This window comes from Bicyclus anynana, chromosome 11 (assembly GCF_947172395.1).
Source record: "Bicyclus anynana chromosome 11, ilBicAnyn1.1, whole genome shotgun sequence".
Classification (NCBI taxonomy): Eukaryota; Metazoa; Arthropoda; class Insecta; order Lepidoptera; family Nymphalidae; genus Bicyclus; species Bicyclus anynana.
In genome coordinates, this window is record NC_069093.1 from 13,957,985 (window position 1) to 13,979,915 (window position 21,931).

Genomic DNA, 21,931 nt, shown 5'->3' on the forward strand with positions numbered 1-21,931 from the left:
GTATCAAAGGAATGAAATATTTGGCTGTTAGTTAGTATTAACTAACTAACAGCTTAGGCGCCATTTTTACGGGTGAGAAAATCGTGGCGATAGTCTCATAGTGGCATTAATTTCGCTACAATTTCAATCTTCACATATACTCCGCACCACGAAACAAGTCCCGAAGGCACGGCGCTATTGTCTTAATGGCGCTCATTATCATTTGGTAATGGCGGTCTTATTGTTATTTGTGTAAGGCGCTGTCAATATAAGTTCAGGTTTTTGGATGCGGGACTTCGTTCGTGGCGCGGAGTCTAGCAGCAATAATAACAATATCACTACACTACATTATTCACAATTATAGAAGGATTCATTGCGTTTTGCCGTCTGTAGGGACGTCGCACGTGTCGTTTCAGTACAATGGAGAAGTGGTCTTTTTGTCAAGTTCAGTATAAAAAGCGTAGATTCCACAGTGCGGTTGATTGGAATTTTCTTTATTAGAAAATTCATTAAATTGTGCCGCTCTGGAGGAGTCCTAGGAATGCGCGAATGCCTCTCTAAACATTGAATTTTGGGAATATCATTCACGCAGCGAAGTGAGATCTTTCAATTTGTTTGGGCAAACTTACTTGTGTATTTGTAGTATACCTGTAATACTAAAACAGTACAAGAGTGTCTGTAAATGTTAATATAGAGTAAAAAATACGTGTGGCACTTAGAGACTGCCTCGGCTAAGCTATTGCATATAGTATTTTTTATTATGCAATTAATTAAATATTTTTATTCATGCAGTATTTGTTTTTCTTTAGAAAATAATAAAAAATAGAAGAAAAATTAAATTAAAATGTCGATACGTTGAGCTGGAACTCTGGTTTAATAAATTTTGCACCTTAGTTTCACACCACTTGTCCAGATGATAACGTCGAAATGTGTTAACTTGATGTTTGGGTGTTGGGTTTATTTTAGGGACTTCCAAACATCACGATACTGAGCCATCTGCATCCAGCGAATCCCTGCAATGAGAGCGTGTTGCCAGTGATGACCTATGGTTCCGAGACTTGGTCGCTAACTATGGGCATCATGAGAAGACTCAGAGTCACACAGCGGGCGATGGAACGAGCTAAGTTAGGAGTATCTCTGCGTGATCGAATCAGAAATTAGGAGATCCGCAGAAGAACCAAAGCCATACATAGCTCAACGAGTTGCGAAGCTGAAGTGGCAATGGCCGGCACATAGTTCGAAGAGCCGATGGACGTTGGGGTCCCAAAGTGCTGGAATGGAGACCCCGCACTAGTAAGCGCAGTATTGATCGACCCCCCCACTAGGTGGATTGACGACATCAAGAGAAGGGATTATTCATTCGTAATCGTTGATTACGAGTTTACCTAATTAAAAACACCATTACATAAACAGCTATTAAAAACAGATGACAGTATAAAAGCTCATGAAAATTACAGAAATTTTGAAAAAATAACGTAATACAAAGAAAAAAACGCTGATACCTTCCCTCATTAGGAATACGAATATCTTTTGTCAAAAAAAGCAAATTCGTTACTAACTGTGCCACGATATACAATAATTGTTCTGAATATCCCTTAGTATTAAGATATAAATACAATGGGGATGATGACTAGGTTTGAGTATATTGATTTTTATGATACATTCGGGTAAATAAGGTCAATGTTAACTAATTTATACATAAAAAGCAAAGATTGTCTGGATATTTGCAAAATAAATAAGATTATAAAATTTCAAAATCTATTAAAAATATTTTATCGTAATTAGATAAACAAATTTTCCTTAAATTAAATGTGACATTTTTCAATACATATGAACTATAAACATAAACGCACAAATAACAAAGATATTAAAATAATAAGAGTAATTTAGTTTGAACGCGCATACAAATCTAACGATCATTATGACCTACGACGTCATTAAATCGTACCATTTTGTATGGGCCGTTTTTCGGGGATCCGTGTCAGCGCCACAAATCTGACCCTTTAAATTACTATAGCTCCGTAAGTAATGATCGCAGGTACCCTGTTACTTATATCTGGCAACCCCACAGTTGCAGCGTAATTGTCCTTAACACCTTAACTTAAAATGAAATAATTAAAGTACAAGTAGATATACCTACTTGTATATCACAACTTCCTTCAAACCAAGTCGTACATATAACAAAAGTTAGATTATTCGTAAGAAGTAGTTGAAGTGGGTCTCTATTGATGATAACTCAGTTTGAATCTAGTTTGAATTGGGAACTAACTTGGGTCTGATTCGATGGAATTACGAGAACTTGTTACTCGTGTTTTATAGCGAGTGCATTTTGTAAGTTTGTCAAACTTCGAACGAGTACTGGATTATAAAGATAGCCCAACTTAACCCAAGCTTCAGGCGTAATGCATATTAATTAAAGCCTGAAAGAACTGTCTGAAAATCGTAAAATTTTGAGATTGTGAGTGATGCACTGCCTTCAAAGTGACCAGAAGGTAGCACATACGACGTTATTTTTCGCGTTTTAGTTTATTTTCTGATTTAGAAGTCGGTTCAAATTTTTTTTTTTTTTTCATTTTTACATTTTTAGGTATAGATACCCTGAACTAGATTTAGGTTACAAACCTAGGCCTGACAAAAGTACCCGAATTTTTATGTTATATCCTAACCTAACCTAACTTTAGATTCGCCAAGATTATACATAAACTTAACAATAACAACATTTGACTACATCATCTCCTTTCCAACAAAAAAAATATCAGAATCGGTTCATAAACAACGAAGTAGTGCGCGAAAGCGCCGCGTATGGACAAATTTCAATCATTTATTTCAGTTATTTTCATTTTAACACAATACTACTAAACGGATTTTCATGAAAATTAAATGGGACCAATCTGGAAGTATACCTATTTCAAACAAAAAGAGATTTTTTAAAATTGTTTAATAAATGACGAAGTTATGAGGTAATAAACATGAAAAAAAAAAATCGGCTGTCTGTAAAGTAAGTTTACTGACGACGTTGAACGTGACAACGTCATAAAAAATACTGATATTTGCATTTTTCAAAAGAAAATTTTCGTTTTTCTAAAATACTGTTTAATAATCTTCATAGACCAGAACATAATTTATTTGTTATAAAAAAAATTGGCAGCCCTAGAGCGAGGGTATGACGCATGACGTCATCTGTTTTCGAGTGTGCAGTCGGCTCCATCGAATTATAAGACGTTGTCACGTAAAAAAAACATACGCATCGAAATAAGAACCTCCTCCTTTTTTTAGAAGTCGGTTATAAATGTTAAGTAGGCTTACAAGCACTTTTAGAAACGTCAAGTTTAACTATTTGTAAATACTCTACCGCCGGTTCGGAAGGCAGGTTATGCTAAGAAGAGACGGCAATAAACTCAAAAGTTGCACTCTTGTAGTAGGGATCTCTGAATCTTTGGATCTACTGAGCCGATTTTAAAAATTCTTTTACCACTAGAAAACCACGTTATTTGTGAGTGTCATAGGAATTGTTTTACGTTCGTATTCCCTCCTGGACCGGGAACTATGTGGGTGAAACCGTGGGGCGTCTGCTAGTCATAACTTAAAGAATCGAAGTGTAAAAAGCCGCTCATAAACTCAGCAGATTTTTGTTTTTTTAAGCTTCTATAATTTATAGATGTTTTCGTGAAAAGTCAATGAAATATTAAATTTTGTGTCATTTTTATTTTAATTAATTCTTCGGTAAAATTTTCGTTTGAAAATTAAATTTTAAACTTTATTGTATACGAAAGGCTATGAAATTACCAGTTTTATGCCTTTTTATCCCGTGGGAGTTGTCTACAGTGGCTGATCTCATAAATTGTAACTTTAGTGTAATTACTGTCTGTATCTAGATGATAAATAATATCAGGCAATTATCAAGAGTATCGTTAGGATAAAAATTAATAATACCTAACAACAATTTAAAGATTACTAGCAAGTAAAAAATATCTTTTATATCACATTTGCTGGTAAAGTATTTCACCAATTTCAATATTGTAATGCATGCCATTATGCACATGTGTCGTAATGTACAGTAAAACGCACATGTGCTGTAATGTAATTTAAAACGTTTATCATCCGTCACGAGTGTATATCCACTCATTATTAACAACTAATGTGCCATGCCCATTGCCACTTCAGTTTGGCGACTCGCTGAGCTATGTCAGTGACTTTAGGTCTCCTGCGGGAATTCCTCATTTCTGATTCGATCACGCAGTGAAAATCCAAGTATAGCTCGCTCAATCGCCCGCCGAGTGACTTTGAGCCATTTCATGAGGGCCACAGTTAGCGACCAGGTCTCGGATCCGTAAGTCATCACTGGCAACACGCGCTGTTTGATGACTTTTGTCTTCAGGCACTGAAGCATTTTGGACGAAAATGTAACCTTTGGGAAATACCAAAAAAAAAATAATAGCACTTCATATAATAGATACTACTTAGGCTACAAAAGACTGGTAATTTATAAGGCTTTATTGTCATTTTCTAGACTAACTAAAAACGACTCAAAAGTGACTAAAAGTGATCCAAATAAGGCGCGCTCGCTTCGTCACTTAGACGAACTTTACTCATTACTGGAATTACTAACACAAACGGCCTCTTTCTTAAAGAACCTTTATTCTCTAAGCTAAAATTTCCCAGAATAAAATAAACATCATTTTCATCGCTCAATTACAGAAAATTACCGAGATAACAACCACTTCTGAGGAAAACCGCCAAATAAATTAAATCTCAAAATATGACACGACCTTTAAGGAATCTAAGGCTCCCCTTCAATAAAAGAATCTCATCTTCAAAGATAAAGCTGCCAAACTTTATTGGCTTAAGGTTGTGACGTAAAGTATAGCCTTTTAGCGTTGTCTAAATGTTTGTTAGTATTATTTAAGTTACAGATAGTAGAGCTGTTTTTAAAATATTTAAGGGAAAGTTGTTTTCGACAGTTACAGATAGCAGAGCTGTTTGCAAAATATTTAAGGGGAAGTTGTTTTTGACGGCCTTCGAGGCGCAGTGATGTGCGTAGTAGATTTAAAATACGGATGTCTAGGGTTCGATCCCTGACTGGACCGAATGAGATTTTTTAATTGGTCCATGTCTGGCTGGCTAGCTTCGGCCGTGGCTAGTTACCACTAGACCGGCAAAGACGTACTGCGATTTAGCGCTCCGGTACGTTGTCGTGGAGAAACCGAAATGGGTGTGGATTTTTATCCTCTTCCTAATAAGTTAACCCGCTTCCATCTTATATTGCATCATCCCTTACCATCAGGTGAGATTGTAGGGCTAACTTGTAAAGATAAAAAAGTGCTATTGTTATGTTTATTGCCGCTGCCAAGTAACATTGCCCTGTTATGATCTGCTGGTGAAATTACAGGCACAATTTAAAAAAAATATTTTTGGATAACTTACCTTAACTACAACTTGAACTTTTTATGCCAAAAAATCCATGGTACACGAGGAATTCATGAAAATCAGAATTACACGCGAATGAATGAAATTGAATAAATTTTATAACTATTTTACCAATGGAAAGCTGCAGTATTTATAGCCAGTAGCCATAGTCTTATCCTACGGGAACTGCGCAGGTGAAACCGCGACCCAACAGCTAGTATAGCAATAAAATAAAACATTGTATTTTGCTCTCTTTTTTTTTTATTTTTTTTTTTCGTAGGGGGAAAATCCTCATGGACACCCGTTTGGGTAGTGCCGGACTACCACCGGCTAAAAACCCTCCTACCTCCAAAATTACGTATATACGTATATACGTATTTTGCTCTTGCGAATAACAAAAAGAAGTTAATTAACAACCCTATTACAACATAAATAAGCGTAAAGGAAAATCACGCATTTTATTTGAGCAGGGATGAGATATTACAGGAATAGGGCCGATATTAGTGGTGAAGGACACGACCCTTGTGGAAATTACAAGAGTAATGTTTCATTTCATTCATCACCTTGATAAATGTCACCGTCGCATTTTCCACATTTTTCCACCGCAAGTGAAAATGTTTCGAAACAAAAGTGCATTTGTGGAGTGCTTTTTATTAATTGACGACCTCCGTGGCGCAGTGGTGTGCGCGGTGAATTTACAAGAGGTCCTGGGTTCGATCCCCGGCTGGGCCCCGGTTTTCTTAATTTTTCTAGGTGTGACTGGTGGGAGGAATTAACCGTGGCTAGTTACCACCCTACCGGCAAAGACGTACCGCATAGCGATTTAGTCATTTAGGTACGACGTGGTGTAAAAACCGAAAGGGGTGAGGATCTTCATCCTCGTCCTAACAAGTCAGCCCGCTTTCATCTTAGATTGAATCATCACTTACCATAAGGTGAGATTGTAGTCATGGGCTGACTTGTACAGAAACCCTCAGAATTTTCTTAATTGTCGTCTGTGAAGTCTGCCAATCCGCATTGGGCAATCGATGGTGGACCCTCTCATTCTGAGAGGAGACTTGTGCTCAGCAGTGAGCCGAATATGGGTTGATAATGATGATGTTGATAATAGAGTAAAATTTCGGCTTTACCGCTATACTCGTATGTATATCGGATGCACCACCAGCGTTTATCTTACGGAACTTAATTGAATTAAATGGACTTTGACTTTGGTATTGTCTCCTCGCGGAAATGTAGTGGACATGGTTTTTTGACTCCTTAAAACATACCTAACCGTGAATGACTTGCTAACTTAGATATCATTTTTTGAGGGTGAATGTAGGTATGAATATGTATTCGTTGCAATGGTCGAGGGTCTTGATTTGCTTTTCTCTGGGAGAAATAACACTCGCAAACCCTTAGTATTTAATAGTTTTCGGTAAAATTACTATGAAATTACTCGACTGACGGCATCAAGCGAGTCACGAGAGATTCGCTGAGTGCAGGCGACTCAGGATCGTGATGCTTAGAAGTCTCTACAAAAGGCCTATTTCCTGCAGTGGACGTCCATCGGCTGATATTATGATGATGATGATGAGAGCTATGAAATACCAATTATTTAGTTTTGGTGCAAAAAAGTTCCCAACTAGAAAGTTTTTTGTGCACTCCATGAATACGTTAAATATCCTTGTCATTATCTCATGTCTTTATGTCAGTCTATGTTACAGTTCGTGCGCTATGGCATAGTGCAGGTGACAGTTCGTTTCACTCTTGAAAGTTTGTCGCGATAGTAGTACGTATTTTGAACGTCATAAGGCAACTGTCACCCGCACCATGCTACAGCGCATATAGTGCAGTGATCGTTAATGACGCTTATTTTTTTCAGAGAAACGTACGCACTTTGTGGATTTTTTGTCCAATTTGCATTCATTCATGAAATTCGTGCATGAATTTGTCGGTAACGTACAGTTGCGGAAAATATCGAAATAAATTCAATATTCGTTTTATATGATAAAAAAGTCGTCATAGTATTTAGTCCCATAATTGCTAAACGAGAAGACCCCAAAATTTCACCCCTATTTCTGTTATTTCGTACGTTTTTCGTTCGCAAATTAAATGGGTGACTTTCGTCCATCTTAATCACTATGTTATTTGACGTGGAACACGTGAGATCGATGTTATGCATTAGCCGTGTATACACTAGCGAACAAGCTCGAGCGGAAATTATACAACTAATCTCACACTACATGATTTTTTAAACTTGGGTGTAGGATCCAGAATTGTTATGTCAAACTACTTTTGGTCGACCCTTTTTCTCAAATGTCAAATAGTAACTACCACGATTATTAAATGTTGGTCTTAAATAGTTCATAATCATTCTACTAGACTGAAATTTTTCATATTTTTTTGAGACGTGATTATATGAAAACTTTAGTTTTTAAATATGTTTTTGACAATACGAGCCAAAACGCCTGTCGGCCATGACAGTCTATATTTCAACTGTTTCATGACGTCACTATAATAAATCCCATACAAATGGAGCGTTTTACAAAAAAATATATTTAACAATTAGTTCGAAGTTTAGTACATCCAGTGTGTTAATGACGCCACAAAATAGACGACATCGTTTTTGACGTTTGAGATATTGCAAAAAAATACGTGATAATTAAATTAAAAAAAGAAATCCTCAACTTTTATTTATTAATATCTATATATTTCGGACCCTTATTCCATGTAACACCAAATTAATATTGTTCTTATTAGATATGAGTCAACTACCCTATAAAGACAAATTATTTTACTGTTCCTACTAATTAACCGAGTCAGCCGTTTCACAAAGTGCTTTCCCAATTATGCCACGCGAGCTGCCGCGCAAAATGTGGACCCGGCTTTTCAAGCATAAGCAAAAACCGGGTACGAGGTATTTTCTCGAGAAGCCTTTAATCATTTATCACGTGTTCGGTAATAGAAATGTCAGGAAAGTGTGGGGAAAATCTAAATTGGAAATGTAACTATATAACTACATACAAGTAACTGGTTGGTACCAGTGGCCTATAGTTTTTGAAGTCCTGAATACAAGTCCTTTGAAAAGCCTATAAACTAGCCTATATGGAAATATAAGCTATGAAATCGACGATGAATTTCACAATTTCATTATAATAGTGGTGTTTAATGACAATTTGCTGAATGGTTTTAGATGAAATTTGGTAAAAGCATAGTCTTACGTTTTTGTTTTTTTTATATTTGTACTCAGCTAAATAAAACATTTATTATTAATATTATTATTAAGTTGCATTCCTTAGTAAATTTAACTAAATACCTCGATATCTGATTTTCGCCTTCTCAACAAATTTATCCCAACGTTTAACCTACGTAATTGAAACAAAACATGCGTATTTTACAGCTATTTTAATATTAATGTCTAATCTTTTTAGAGGCTCAGAATTCTCAAACTGAAGCGCTAAGTATATTGTCTTAAATATTTAATCGCTCCCTAAGAGCTTCGTTGGCTTCGTGTTCTGAATTATCTACGTATGACACTCATTATCTCTTTTGATAATTTGACAGTAGCTGTCAAGAAAATCTTTATAACAAAAAAATATAACCGACTTCAAAATCACTAAAATAAACTATAAAGCGTAACATAACATCTTAAGTGCTAACTTCTAAATTCAAAATTCATTTATTTCAAGTAGGCTCAGTTTACAAGCACTTTTGACACGTCAGTTGACTATTTGTAAAGATTCTACCACCGGTTCGGAAGGCAGGTTCTGCTGAGAAGATACCGGCAAGAAACTCAACAGTTGCTCTTTTGAAAAAGTCATACAGTATTACAATTTACATTTGATAACAATTAAATTACAATTTCTTATAGTTTTATTTCCTGTGTGAAGGTGGAAGCTGATCCAATGGCCTCCAAGCACCTTTGTCGTTAAGGAACTCATCAATAGTGTAGTAACCTCGACTAAGTAAATGTTTTTTAACACATTGCTTAAAGTTGTGCATTGGCAAGTCCATCACAGTCTTGGGGATCTTGTTATAGAAGAATACACCCAAACCCACAAAAGATTTTTTAACTCTTTGGAGACGATATGCAGAAATAACTAACTTATGCCCGTGTCTAGTAAGACGTGGGTTTAGATCTCCTTTTCGTTTGTACAAATTAATATTTTGTCTTACATAAACTATACTGTTATATATATAGTGACAGGCTACTGTTAAAATGCCTATTTCTTTAAACTTTTGACGAAGGGACTCGCGTGATTTTAGTTGATATATTGCTCGAATTGCTCTTTTTTGAAGTACAAATATAGAATGTATATCAGCAGCCTTGCCCCACAACAAAATACCGTAAGACATTACGCTGTGAAAGTACGCAAAATAAACAAGTCTAGCTGTATCAACATCAGTAAACTGTCTTATTTTTCTCACTGCAAAAGCAGCTGAGCTGAGTTTACCTGACAGTTTTTCTATATGAGCACCCCACTGAAGTTTAGAATCTGATCACTTTGAAGGATGCATATTGTTTGCAGATCACGCTTTAAGCTACTATATTACAACAAACTTAGGTACAGTTTTTTTTACCAATTTCCGGTAATTAAGATGTTTTGTTTCACATTTTTATGGCCCTATAATCATAAAAAATCATGACTTTATACAAAAAATACATGAATTTAAAACTGACGTTGAAAGAAACACAAAAAAAAAGTTTCTTAACTTAACGCGGATTTTGGTAATCAATAATTTACCGATACGATTACTTAGAATTTGTAAATAGCACCAAAATCCGCTTTAAATTATGCCTGTATTTCATCAGCATGTTGTTTGTACTTGCGGGGAAGTTACAGACATATCAGAACTAGCTTGAAGTTTTTTACCAATTTTGGGTAATTAAGATGTCTTGTTTCGCATTTACATGGCCTTAAAATCATAGAAATTCATGGCTTTAAACAGAAAATATATAAATTTAAAAATGACATTGAAATAAACTTAAAATAAATTCGAGTAAAACCTTTAACTTAAAGAGGATTATAGTGCTATTTACGAATACGATTAGTTATTTGTAAATAGCACCAAAATCCGCAAACGAATTAGGGGTTGGCGGCATTTTCTAATATTGTATTGTTTTATTAGAAAACCCCACAAACAGAACCCCACTAAAGCTTAGCGTGGGAAGACCATCATCTGTTACTACAAAGCATGTCTTTTGCATGTCTTTTATGTAGTACTACTGGACGTATAAGGTTACGTAAATGTTATTGTCTAAAATATGATTTTATACGCAATACAATATTGTTATACAATATAATTTTAGTGTTTTATGACTATAGTATTTTTCAGATAGCATGTGTTATCGCCGTTTAGTGTTGGAAATAGTAGTCTGTGACGGATATGACGTCGCTCGATCTCGTGTTGACTTAGTGTGCTCGTGGCGTTCGAGCCGTCCACATCTCTTGTTGAGTAATTCGTTATGAGTTACTCAGGATAGGCGGGGAGAGTGACTTGAGTGGAAAAGGGGAGTGTTTGTATACAGTCAAAGGTACCTTTAACCCTACACACATCGTTCACAAGTAGGTTACTCCACTCAAGGTCATTCTCTGCCATTCTAGGGTCTTATTTTGGTTACAGTTTGATTTGTTAATTAAGTTGTCCTGACAAGTGTTGTGAATCATAACCTTTGTTCAACATTAGTTTTCTTATATTTGCAATCACCTTTTGAGTCCTATAATACATGGTTACTGTGACAGTCGCCTGTATGACGTTCATAATAGGTACTGTCACCGTGAATCGCTATTTTAGATAGTTTTACTTTGTTAGCAAGTACCTACTTGTATATAATGATAAAAACAGCAATAAAGGCTTATTTAATTTTATTTAATTTATTTTAATAAGCTTAGAACAATTAGATATGGTTAATATATTTTATATAACATTTTTTAATCAAACCATAAGTACATAATTTTAAATAAATATTTCATGAAATGACATGCGTTTTCTAATTTATTTGTTGGCATACTCTACTCATCAAGAAAGGCTGTAGTATATTAGCAGGTACATTATGTTTGTGTTACCCATTTCCCGCGGGTAGGAAAATAATAAAAGTGGTGCGGTTAAATAATTCCAATAACGGAGCGCGCGATGGTAAATGTTCGCAAAGCATTCCAAGTCCCCGCCCCGTATTGTTGTACGGTAAATATTTGCCCGGTTTAGAACAATACTGGCTTTATTGATTGCTAAAGTGATTTGATTTCCGTGTACTATTCAGTTTTTGCACCTCGTTTGAATGTTAGTCAAGTGTTATTTTCTTGGCAAGCTTTAGCTTTAGACGGCCTCCGTGGTACAGTGTTCGATCCCCAGCTGAGCCGATTGAGATTTTCTTAATTGGTCCATGTCTGGCTGGTGGGAGGATTCGGCCGTGGCTAGTTACCACCCTACCGCCAAAGACGTACCGCCAAGCGATTTAGCGTTCCGGTACGATGACGTGTAGAAACCGTAAGTGTGGATTTTTATACTCCTCCTAACAAGTTAGCCCGCTTCCATCTTAGATTGCATCATCACTTACCATCAGGTGAGATTGTAGTCAAATTGTAAAGAATAAAAAAAAAGCTAACCCGTACTCGGTGAGCGTGGTAGCTTATATTTTAATTTTATGGGGAGACATGTGTACCTTTACCTTTACCTTGTGTTAGTTGAAGTAAGAGAGTGAACTTAAATCTATATTATTTAAGACATGGACTTCATTTTGAGTATAGTCCTCCCCCAATCTTTTCCACCTCTCCCTGTCCTTGCCTTGGTCAATCCTCCCCACCGTTTGAACGATGTTGTCTTTTCCCATCGTTGCTTTGGTCTACCGACTTTTACATGCCAGATTTTTCTTGTCACTAATTCTTCTATAGCTTGGAAAATTCGTTCGTAACACTCGCGATGCCCCGCGCGCCAACTTCATACCCGCGCAGTCCTTCCTTCTACCCCGCGCAGCCCCCCGTCGCCCGCATATCATGGGAGGAGTGTCATCAACGAACTTGCCAAGCTATAGATTACTGTTTGCATTAAGTGATACTTGTTTTCCCGTTATTTGTCAGCCGATGGACGTCCACTGCAGGACATAGGCCTTTTGTAGGGACTTCCAAACATCACGATATTGAGCCATTTGCATCCAGCGAATACCTGCGACTCGCTTGATGTCGTCAGTCCACCTGGTCGACCACTGCGCTTTCTAGTGCGGGGTCGCCATTCCAGCACCTTGGGACCCCAACGTCCATCGGCTCTTCGAACTATGTGCCCCGCACATTGCCACTTCAGCTTCGCGACACGTTGACTTTAGTTCTTCTGCGGATCTTCTCACTTCTGATTCGATCACGCAGAGATACTCCGAGTATAGCTCGTTCCATCGCCCGCTGTGTGATTCTGAGTTTTCTTATGAGGTCCATAGTTAGCGACCAACTCTCGGAACCGTAGGTCGTCATCAACCCATATTCGGCTCACTGCTGAGCTCGAGTCTCCTCTCAGAATGAGAGGGGTTAGGCCAATAGTCCACCACGCTGGCCCAATGCGGATTGGCAGACTTCACACACGCAGAGAATTAAGATAATTCTCTGGTATGCAGGTTTCCTCACGATGTTTTCCTTCACCGATTGAGACACGTGATATTTAATTTCTTAAAATGCACACTACTGAAAAGTTGGAGGTGCATGCCCCAGACCGGATTCGAACCCACGCCCTCCCGAATCGAAGGCAGAGGTCATATCCACTGGGCTATCACGGCTCTCAATCATAGGTCATCACTGCCAAATAAATTTAATGTGCTTTAATTACCTGCAGTATGGGTTGAAAGAAATGAATTTTGACTTTAGGATTCCTTGTTGCAGATCTGAGCCAAAGTCAAATGCTGTGCCGCGGCGTATCCACCCACAAAGTATGCGGCCTGCGCGCGCACGCTCCTCGCATCTCCTTCATCAACAAGGAAGAGCCTGACCCTCATGAGCTCAGGCGGAAGTCAGCCAGCAGTCGGCTCGGCAACTCTCCTCGGTCCAGCATCGCCAGCGAGGATAGAACTGACGGACTCGCGCTCAGGTAAGCTTATGATTATATCAATACCTTACCTTGCCTACCTTTTCAGCCGATAGACGTCCACTGCTGGACATAGGCCTCTTGCATGGATATCCAAGCACAACGATCTCGAGCCGCCATCATCCAAAAGCTCCCTGCAAACCACTTGATATCCTCGGTCCACCTAGGATATTCAGTAATGCACAACTTATAAACGGCTCAACCGATTGTCATCAAACATATCTAAGAACACTCGCTCATACGTCACCTTTCATACAAAAAAAACTAAACTGAAATCGCTTCATCCGTTCGCGAGGTATGGTGCCACAGACAGTCTGACAGTCAGACACACAAGTAAAACTTGTAACACCCCTCTTTTTGTGTGGAATAATAAAAACAATATGAAAACACCCTGTATAGTAGCTAGGCTTATTGTCCGTTATCTAGCCCCGAGCTCTCTGTCAGTAAGCCGTGTCTCGTAACTATGTACAGCGGTAACTCATCAGGGATCGGCGACATTCTAATTGGAGCTTAAACGAGCCAACTGAAATAACCAGCTCACTCGCATCTCCAAACTACAGGCACACAAACTGGGACATAATATATTGTGCTAAATATCTGGGGCAGATCAGATCGGAGACGAATTCTATCAAACTACTCTAATTAAAACAAAAAGTGAAAATTTTGAAAAACCATGAAAGGCCACGAAAGTATTAATTACACTACACATTAGGCCATTGGATCAGCTTCCACCTTCACACAGGAAATAAAACTATAAGAAAGTGTAATTGTTATCAATTGTAAATTATAATACTGTATGACTTTTTCAAAAGAGCAACTGTTGAGTTTCTTGCCGGTATCTTCTCAGCAGAACCTGCCTTCCGAACCGGTGGTATAATCTTTACAAATGGTCAACTGACGTGTCAAAAGTGCTTGTAAACTGAGCCTACTTGAAATAAATGATTTTTTATTTGATTTGATTTGATTTGACTATTGGATAGAAGCAGGCGTTACTTTGCGTTAATTTATTGCATGTACATGTATGATAAGCTTGACTCTATAACGATTGCACGTTGTAGAGTCAAGCTTATCTATTAGTAAAATAAAACAGAGATCTATTAAAATTGTCGCTTACGAAGAAATACAGACTAAAATCGCGTTTAATATTAGATTAGAGAGTAAGTATTTTTTTAGGAAATTAAAATTAAATTTGTTATGATGAAAAATTACGGTATTAATCGTCTAAAATCAATAATATCACTTTAAATAGGCATAGGTATTCCAAGAACGAAGTCGCTATTCCGAATTTCAAATAAATGATCAAGTCTGACTGTATGGAGTCTTCGCAAATTGTGATTTTATCGAAAGACAAAGAGACCGAAAGTTGAAACCCAATTAAAGATATTAAAATACCATTGCTATAAACTCTACGCAGAGGCTTCTTTGATAAAATTAATTGTTCTTTGATTTAACTTTTTTGAACCCATGGTAACTAGAAATTAGGATGGAGATGATTGTGATTAAGTAAACTATAGCTATATATATATATATATATATATATATATATATATGTGGATATGACTTTTGCCTTCGATTCGGCGGGAGTAGGTTCGAATCTGGTCCGGGGTATGCACATCCAACTTTTCAGTTATGTGTATTTTAAGAAATTAAATATCACGTGTCTCAAACGGTGAAGGAAAACATCGTGAGGAACCCTGCATGTCTAAGAGTTTTCTTAATTATTATCTTTGTTTGTGAAGTCTGCCAATCCGCATTGGGTCAGAGTGGTGGCCTAACCCCTCTCATTCCGAAGAGACTCACGCTCAATAGTGAGCTGATATGGACTGCTAATGAGGATAAAACTATAACTTGATGAGTAATATTTAGCAATTTTAGGTAGGTAAAGCTGACTTACATTTAATTCAGAAGTACTTCAAAATGTGATCGTGTGATAAGAATGCTAAATTAGTTTAAAATTCTTAGAAAACATTATGCAATTTAATCTAAATTTGTTACAGTATATCAAGTTCTCGATAAGGAAGAGTCTATAACTTAATCCAAAAGTCAGCCCTGCCTATAAGATAGCTTATTTCACGTTGAATTTTGTCTGAATAATCGAAAATATGAAAATATCCATACTTGAAATTGAGACTGTCCTGCGAATTACAAGACGGAGGTCGCCTTAATTTAATAGAAACTAGCCTAACCCCAGAGTCCAGTCTAAACCTACGGGATCGTTAGTGATGAACCTAGGTTACGTCACTACGTATTATGAATTATTTGGTACGTGAATTGTGGTAGGTACATTAAAACAAAAGTAATTTGATGACCCTTTATCTCTTTGCTTTATAGATTTATTATCTCCAGTGTCCTTATTTTTGGCTTCTTATTTACTGATTACGATTTAGGCGGTACATCATCATCATCATCATCATTATGTCAGCCGATGGACGTCCACTGCAGGACATAGGCCTTTTGTAGGGACTTCCAAACATCACGATACTGAATTATCTGCATCTAGCGAATATCTGCGACTCGCTTGGTGTCGTCAGTCTACCTGGTGGGGGGGTCGACCAAGACTGCGCTTTGTAGTGCGGGGTCGCCATTCCAGCACCTTGGGACCCCATTGTCCATCAGCTCTTCGAACTATGTGCCCCGCCCATCGTCACTTCAGCTTCGCGACTCGTTGAGCTATGTCGGTGACTTTGGTTCTTCTGCGGATCTCCTCATTTCTGATTCGATCACGCAGACATACTCCGAGCATAACTCGTTCCATCGCCCGCTGTGTGACTCTGAGCCTACATACAGGCGGTACAGTTGAAGCTAATTCAGAAAAATAATGATGTCGCAAATCAAAATAATGCTCAAATTTCCAAGCATGTTTGAAAAAATATATTTTCCCAATAGAAACTCACGTTATTGGGTAGCTAAGATTTATCCTCGTATTCCTCCGGGAACGGGAACTACGCGGATCAAACCGCGGGGCGTATGCTAATAGATAATAAATAAAATCCTTTCATTAAAAAAAAAAACAGCAGTGTCTAAAACAATAGCCGCATGCCAATTTTTTTTCTAAAAGTGTCCTTTAAAAGGGTCCAGAGTTCCAGACTCGAATTTGTTCGTATTGATTTTTTATCAGTGTTCCGTAGGGATAAGCTGATTCCAAATAAGAAGCAATTTGTAACAGCCTAACACGGATTCTGACTTTGTAATGCTAACATATTAGATTGTTTTTCTTATGTTCTCACAAAATCTTTTTGATCGAAAGTAAAATTGTAATAAACACGGTTACCTGCATTTGTAGATAATGGGAAATAGGATTTTGCATAGTTTCGAAACCAGAAAAAATTTAAACAATTTATTATATATTAGTAAATTTTACTTACTGCAGTCCCATCTATCCATCTCCTAACTCTAGCTCTAAGAATTAAAAAAAGACATAGACTCGAATTGAGAACCTCCTTCTTTTATTGAAGTCATTTTAAAGCGATCAATTTATGTCTACTAGAGTATTCTAAGAACCTATATTCGGCTCACTGCTGAGCTCGAGTCTCCTCTAAGAATAAGAGTGGTTAGGCCTTAGTCCACCACGCTGGCCCGGCTGACACGTGATATTTAATTTCTTAAAATGCACACAACTGAAAAGATGGAGGTGCATGCCTCGTACCGGATTAGAACCCACTCTCTCCGAAATCGGAGGCAGAGGTCCACTGGGCTAACACTGCTAGAGTATTCTAAGGAATTTTTTCATGATTTTCTTCAAAACCATAAATTGACTTATAACATATTTTGAAACGCCGAAAACCAATAAACACATAATTTTTTACCCACAAAAGTAAGTGCTGTCAGTTATAAGTGAAAAAAATAATTGATTTTTATCTGAGATCAAAAAATATCGTACAATTCCCTGACATATAAATAACATGCGAATCGGCGATCAAATCCGAACACTCGATATAACGGGATTTATGAAATTCCGTCGGTATAAAATTAGCCTATATAAATCACGAGCAAATCGCTTCATGACCATTGAACCAACAAATTTTCGGGAGATGTTATTACTTCTAGAGTTTACAACTTAGCGAGAATGAAACATACATTGAGTTCACCGACATCAATCAAATGAAATCTCAACCTGAAAGTTTATTAAATGAGCAACGACATATATCGTGAAGAGCAATACCTCGCCAGATTTCAACCAATAACGATGCATCTGGAAATATTGTTTTTTCTTTCATTGCGTTGGGACGAAAGAGACTATGCCAACTCCGAAGCCATTGTTCGTTATTTAGTTTATTTCTGGTCGTATGCTAGGCTTATTTGACAGGACTAACAGAAATAAAATTTATTTTTAACAGACTTAATAAAATGCGAAGGTTCTCAATGCGACGCGCGTTTTTTTGTTTCCTCATAAGTTCCTTAAACTATTTTTAATTTTTTTAGGGTATACTTCCAGCTTGCTCCCATTAAATATATATTATCGGTGAGTAACATAGACTATATTTAATTACCATATTCCTACGAGAAAATTCAAAATTCATTTATTTTAAGTAGGCTCAGCTGACAAGCACTTTTGATACGTCAGTTTACTATTTGTAAAGATCGTACCACCGGAAGGAAGGTTCTGCTGAGAAAAACCGGCAAGAAACTCAACAGTTACTCTTTAAAAAAAACTCATACAATATTATAATTTACAATTGATGACAACATTACAATTTCTTTGACTTCCTGTGTAAAGGTGGAAGCTGATCCAACGGCCTCCAAGCATCTTTATCATTAAGGAACTCATCAATAGTGTAGTAACCTCAACTAAGTAAATGTTTTTAACACATTGCTTATACTTAAAGCTATGCATTGGCAGGTCCATCACAGTCTTGGGGATCTTGTTATAGAAGAGTACACTCAAACCTGCAAAAGATTTTTTTACTCGCTAACGGGAGCTAAGCGGGTGAAACTGCTAGCTAGTAAGTATAACATAATAATATGTGTTTTATGTGTACTAATCGTAAACAGCAATGATAATTTTATACGATGTTATGGGTTCGATTCCCACAACTGGAAAATATTTGTGTGATGAGCATGGGTGTTTTCCTGTGTCTGTGTGTATTTATACATTATATAAGTATTTATATGTAGTACTAGCGGACGCCCGCGACTTCGTCCGCGTGAAAGTCGTTGTAAACTTTCAACTACCCCTACCCTAACCTACCTCTACCCTACCCCTACCCTACTCATTAAGGCTGCACTTCTTTATTTATTCCTCCCACCGCGAGTCGCGTCGAGCGCGGCAACCGTTACACAAAAATAATCCTTACAGCATGAATTAGTATTCACGCGCGATGGCTTAGCGTATTTCATTTATAACTTTGGTGTTTCTTTACCGATTTTTATGATTCTTTTTTTATTGAATAGGTAATAATGTTAACTTTCTTATTAGGGATGACTGATAAGTGTTATAAACATAATAGTAGACAAATATAATTAGAAAGCTCCGAACTGCTAAGCTATCGGGAGTTACACGTGTTATTGTGAGTCAACCATAAAAGATAGACATATATATGCTGTTGTGTTTTTATAGATAATTTTAAGGAGAACATTTCCTTCATACATGATTTCTATGTAGCTTTAACCATTAAGGCTGTACACGCGAATGAATCTTAAAACATTGAGTAACTTCTCCCGTTTTCTCAACATTTATCTTCACTGCTCTGCTCCTATTGATGGTAGCGTAATGAAAAGTATACTATAACCTGCCCAGGAGTATGTTAAATAATTGTACCAAGTTTCGTTAAAATCCGTCCAGTAGTTTTTGTTTCTATAAAGAACATACAGGCAGACAGACAGACAGACAGACAGACAGACAAAAATTTTACTGATTGCATTTTTGGCATCAGTATCGATCACTAATCACCCCCTGATAGTTATTTTGGAAATATATTTCATGTACAGAATTGACCTCTCTACAGATTTATTATAAGTATAGAAGATATAATTGTATATTAATATTATAATATCAACTATCTTAGCACCCATAACACAAGCTACTCTGTATGCTTACTTTGGGGCTACATAGTGATGAGCATTGTTTAAGTATATTTATATTTATTTATATATATTTATACTACAGATAGGTTACATGCCTACAAAATCACCGCAAATAGTGATCCGAATTTAGCTACATCACTGATTCCATTACATATTTACACTTCCTGAACACACAACTAGACAATGTAGACGATATTTAGGTATTACTAGCGGACGCCCGCGACTTCGTCCGCGTGAAGGTAGATGTAAACTTTTCACTACCCCTACCCTACCCCTACCCTGCCCTACCCTACTCCTTCCCTGCCCTACACTACCCTTCCCCTACCCTACCCATTAAGGCTGCACACGCGACAGAAGCTTAAAAAATGAAGTAAATTCTCCCGTTTTCCCAACATTTCCCTTCACTGCTCTGCTGCTTTTCATCGTATCGTGATGAAAAGTATACTATAACCTGCCCAGGAGTATGAAGAATAATTGTACCAAGTTTCGTTAAAATCCGTCGAGTAGTTTTTGTTTCTATAAAGAACATACAGACAGACAGACAGACAGACAGACAGACAGACAGACAGACAGACAGACAGACAAAAATTTTACTAATTACATTTTTGGCATCAGTATCGACCACTAATCACCCCCTGATAAACTTTTGGAAATATATTTCATGTACAGAATTGACCTCTCTACAGATTTATTATAAGTATAGATTTGTTTAAATAACGTTCGTTGTTTAATAATCGACTGTGACTACCACAAAGCGATTTAACATGCCGGTAAGATTTCGAGTACAAACCGAAAGAGGTGTGGATTTTCATCCTTCCACGTTCCACGGGCACGTTAGCCCGCTTCCATCTTAGATTGCATGATCACTTAACATCAGATGAGATTGTAGTCAAGAGCTTAGTTGTAGAGAATAAAAAAATCATTCTTGTTTTAAATTAACGTATTAGATGTAGCATACAATACATAGATATAAAATATTCTTAGTATATGAAATTAATCCGAGCCCGACCGCTCTTTGTTTCCAAGCTAACTTTTTAACTCTAGCTCTTATTCAATTAAATCCTTCTTTGATGTTACTTGGATGTGGTTTAAATATTCCTTTCTTTTGACTTAATAAACTAATGTAGCGAAGATAAATTATTTTCACAAAGTAGACACTAAGCTACGTGTCAGTCGTTATTAAATTTATGAAGCTTATACATAATTTTACGGTTTACTAATCTTAGAATAATGAGATAGATTTAAGAAGAGATAATTGAAATGCGTTTAAAGAAATAAAATGATGTGTAACGATTAATAGAAGAAACTGAAAGCAGAACTTATGATGGGAAGATGATGATATTATATTTTTCTCAAACATGCTTGGAAATTTGAGCATTATTTTAAAAACCTTCTTCGAGATAAATCGAACTTGATGTACTGGTCGAGCAGCGGCCGGCAATACTTTTATGAAAATAAGATCGTGGTTTTGTCGTGTTGTCTAATAATCGAACGATCTTCTACCTCTCAACATGGCGACCAAAGAGGTAACTTATCAGAAGTTACAGAGAATTCACCGGATTACAGAGGTCTAAGAGCGGACGAAGTTGCGGGCGTTCGCTAGTTTTATATAAGACTAATAGAAACTTGTGAGTATGTCTGCAAAAAAAGCTTATATTCTGCAAAGACAGACTTTTAGATAAAGTATTATTAAAATTCCAAAAAAATCTTGTCTTCTTTTGTCATTTCTTTAAGATTTATTAATGAGGAAATTAACTTGAGTCTTTCTATGAAGATTATCACAGTCAATTAATTTAAATTTAATTAATATCGTTTTTTAAAAAAAAAGGATTCACAAATAACTTCCGGCTTGCCTTTTTTTAGTTTAGCTATATCTATACCTACATATTTATACATTTACCTACGTCATCGGTTAGAATATTTTTTTTTTGTACAGGTTAGCCCTTGACTACAATCTCACCTGATGGTAAGTGATGATGCAGTCTAAGATGGAAGCGGACTAACTTGTTCGGAGGAGGATGAAAATCCGCACCCCTTTCGGTTTCTACACGGCATCGTACCGGAACGCTAAATCGCTTGGCGGTACGTCTTTGCCGGTAGGGTGGTAACTAGCCACGGCCGAAGCCTCCCACCAGCAATATAATATGTAGAAACACACAATACATAATAAATAATATTACAAGTATTAGAGATCGAAGAATAAGAAAGAAGGGTTATCTATAAAACATTTACCTTGTGAGATACTCTAGAGATATTTTTCGTCAGCGTTACGGGTATACTCTCCATTTTCCTCATTTTTTTTATCTGGAGCGATAGGTATACGGCAAGCAATAGTTTTACAGCTTCAGATTAGATTTGGATCGAGGCGCGAACGTGAGCGTTTGGTCCCAAACGTAATGGACATTCCACAAATGCGGAACGTTTCGTTCCCCTGTTTCCACTTTTATATTAAAACAAACTGACGCCGCGCGGT

At 37.0% G+C, this 21,931-nt stretch overlaps 1 protein-coding gene across 1 annotated transcript in view; it reads left to right on the forward strand.

Annotated features, from left to right (window-relative positions):
* Positions 1–21,931, forward strand: part of LOC112046488 (uncharacterized) — a 166,069-nt gene that overhangs the window by 38,157 nt on the left and 105,981 nt on the right. Inside the window, exon 3 of the mRNA XM_052884308.1 lies at positions 13,233–13,437. Coding sequence (XP_052740268.1) covers positions 13,233–13,437 — 205 coding nt within the window. The remainder of the gene's footprint in view (positions 1–13,232; positions 13,438–21,931) is intronic.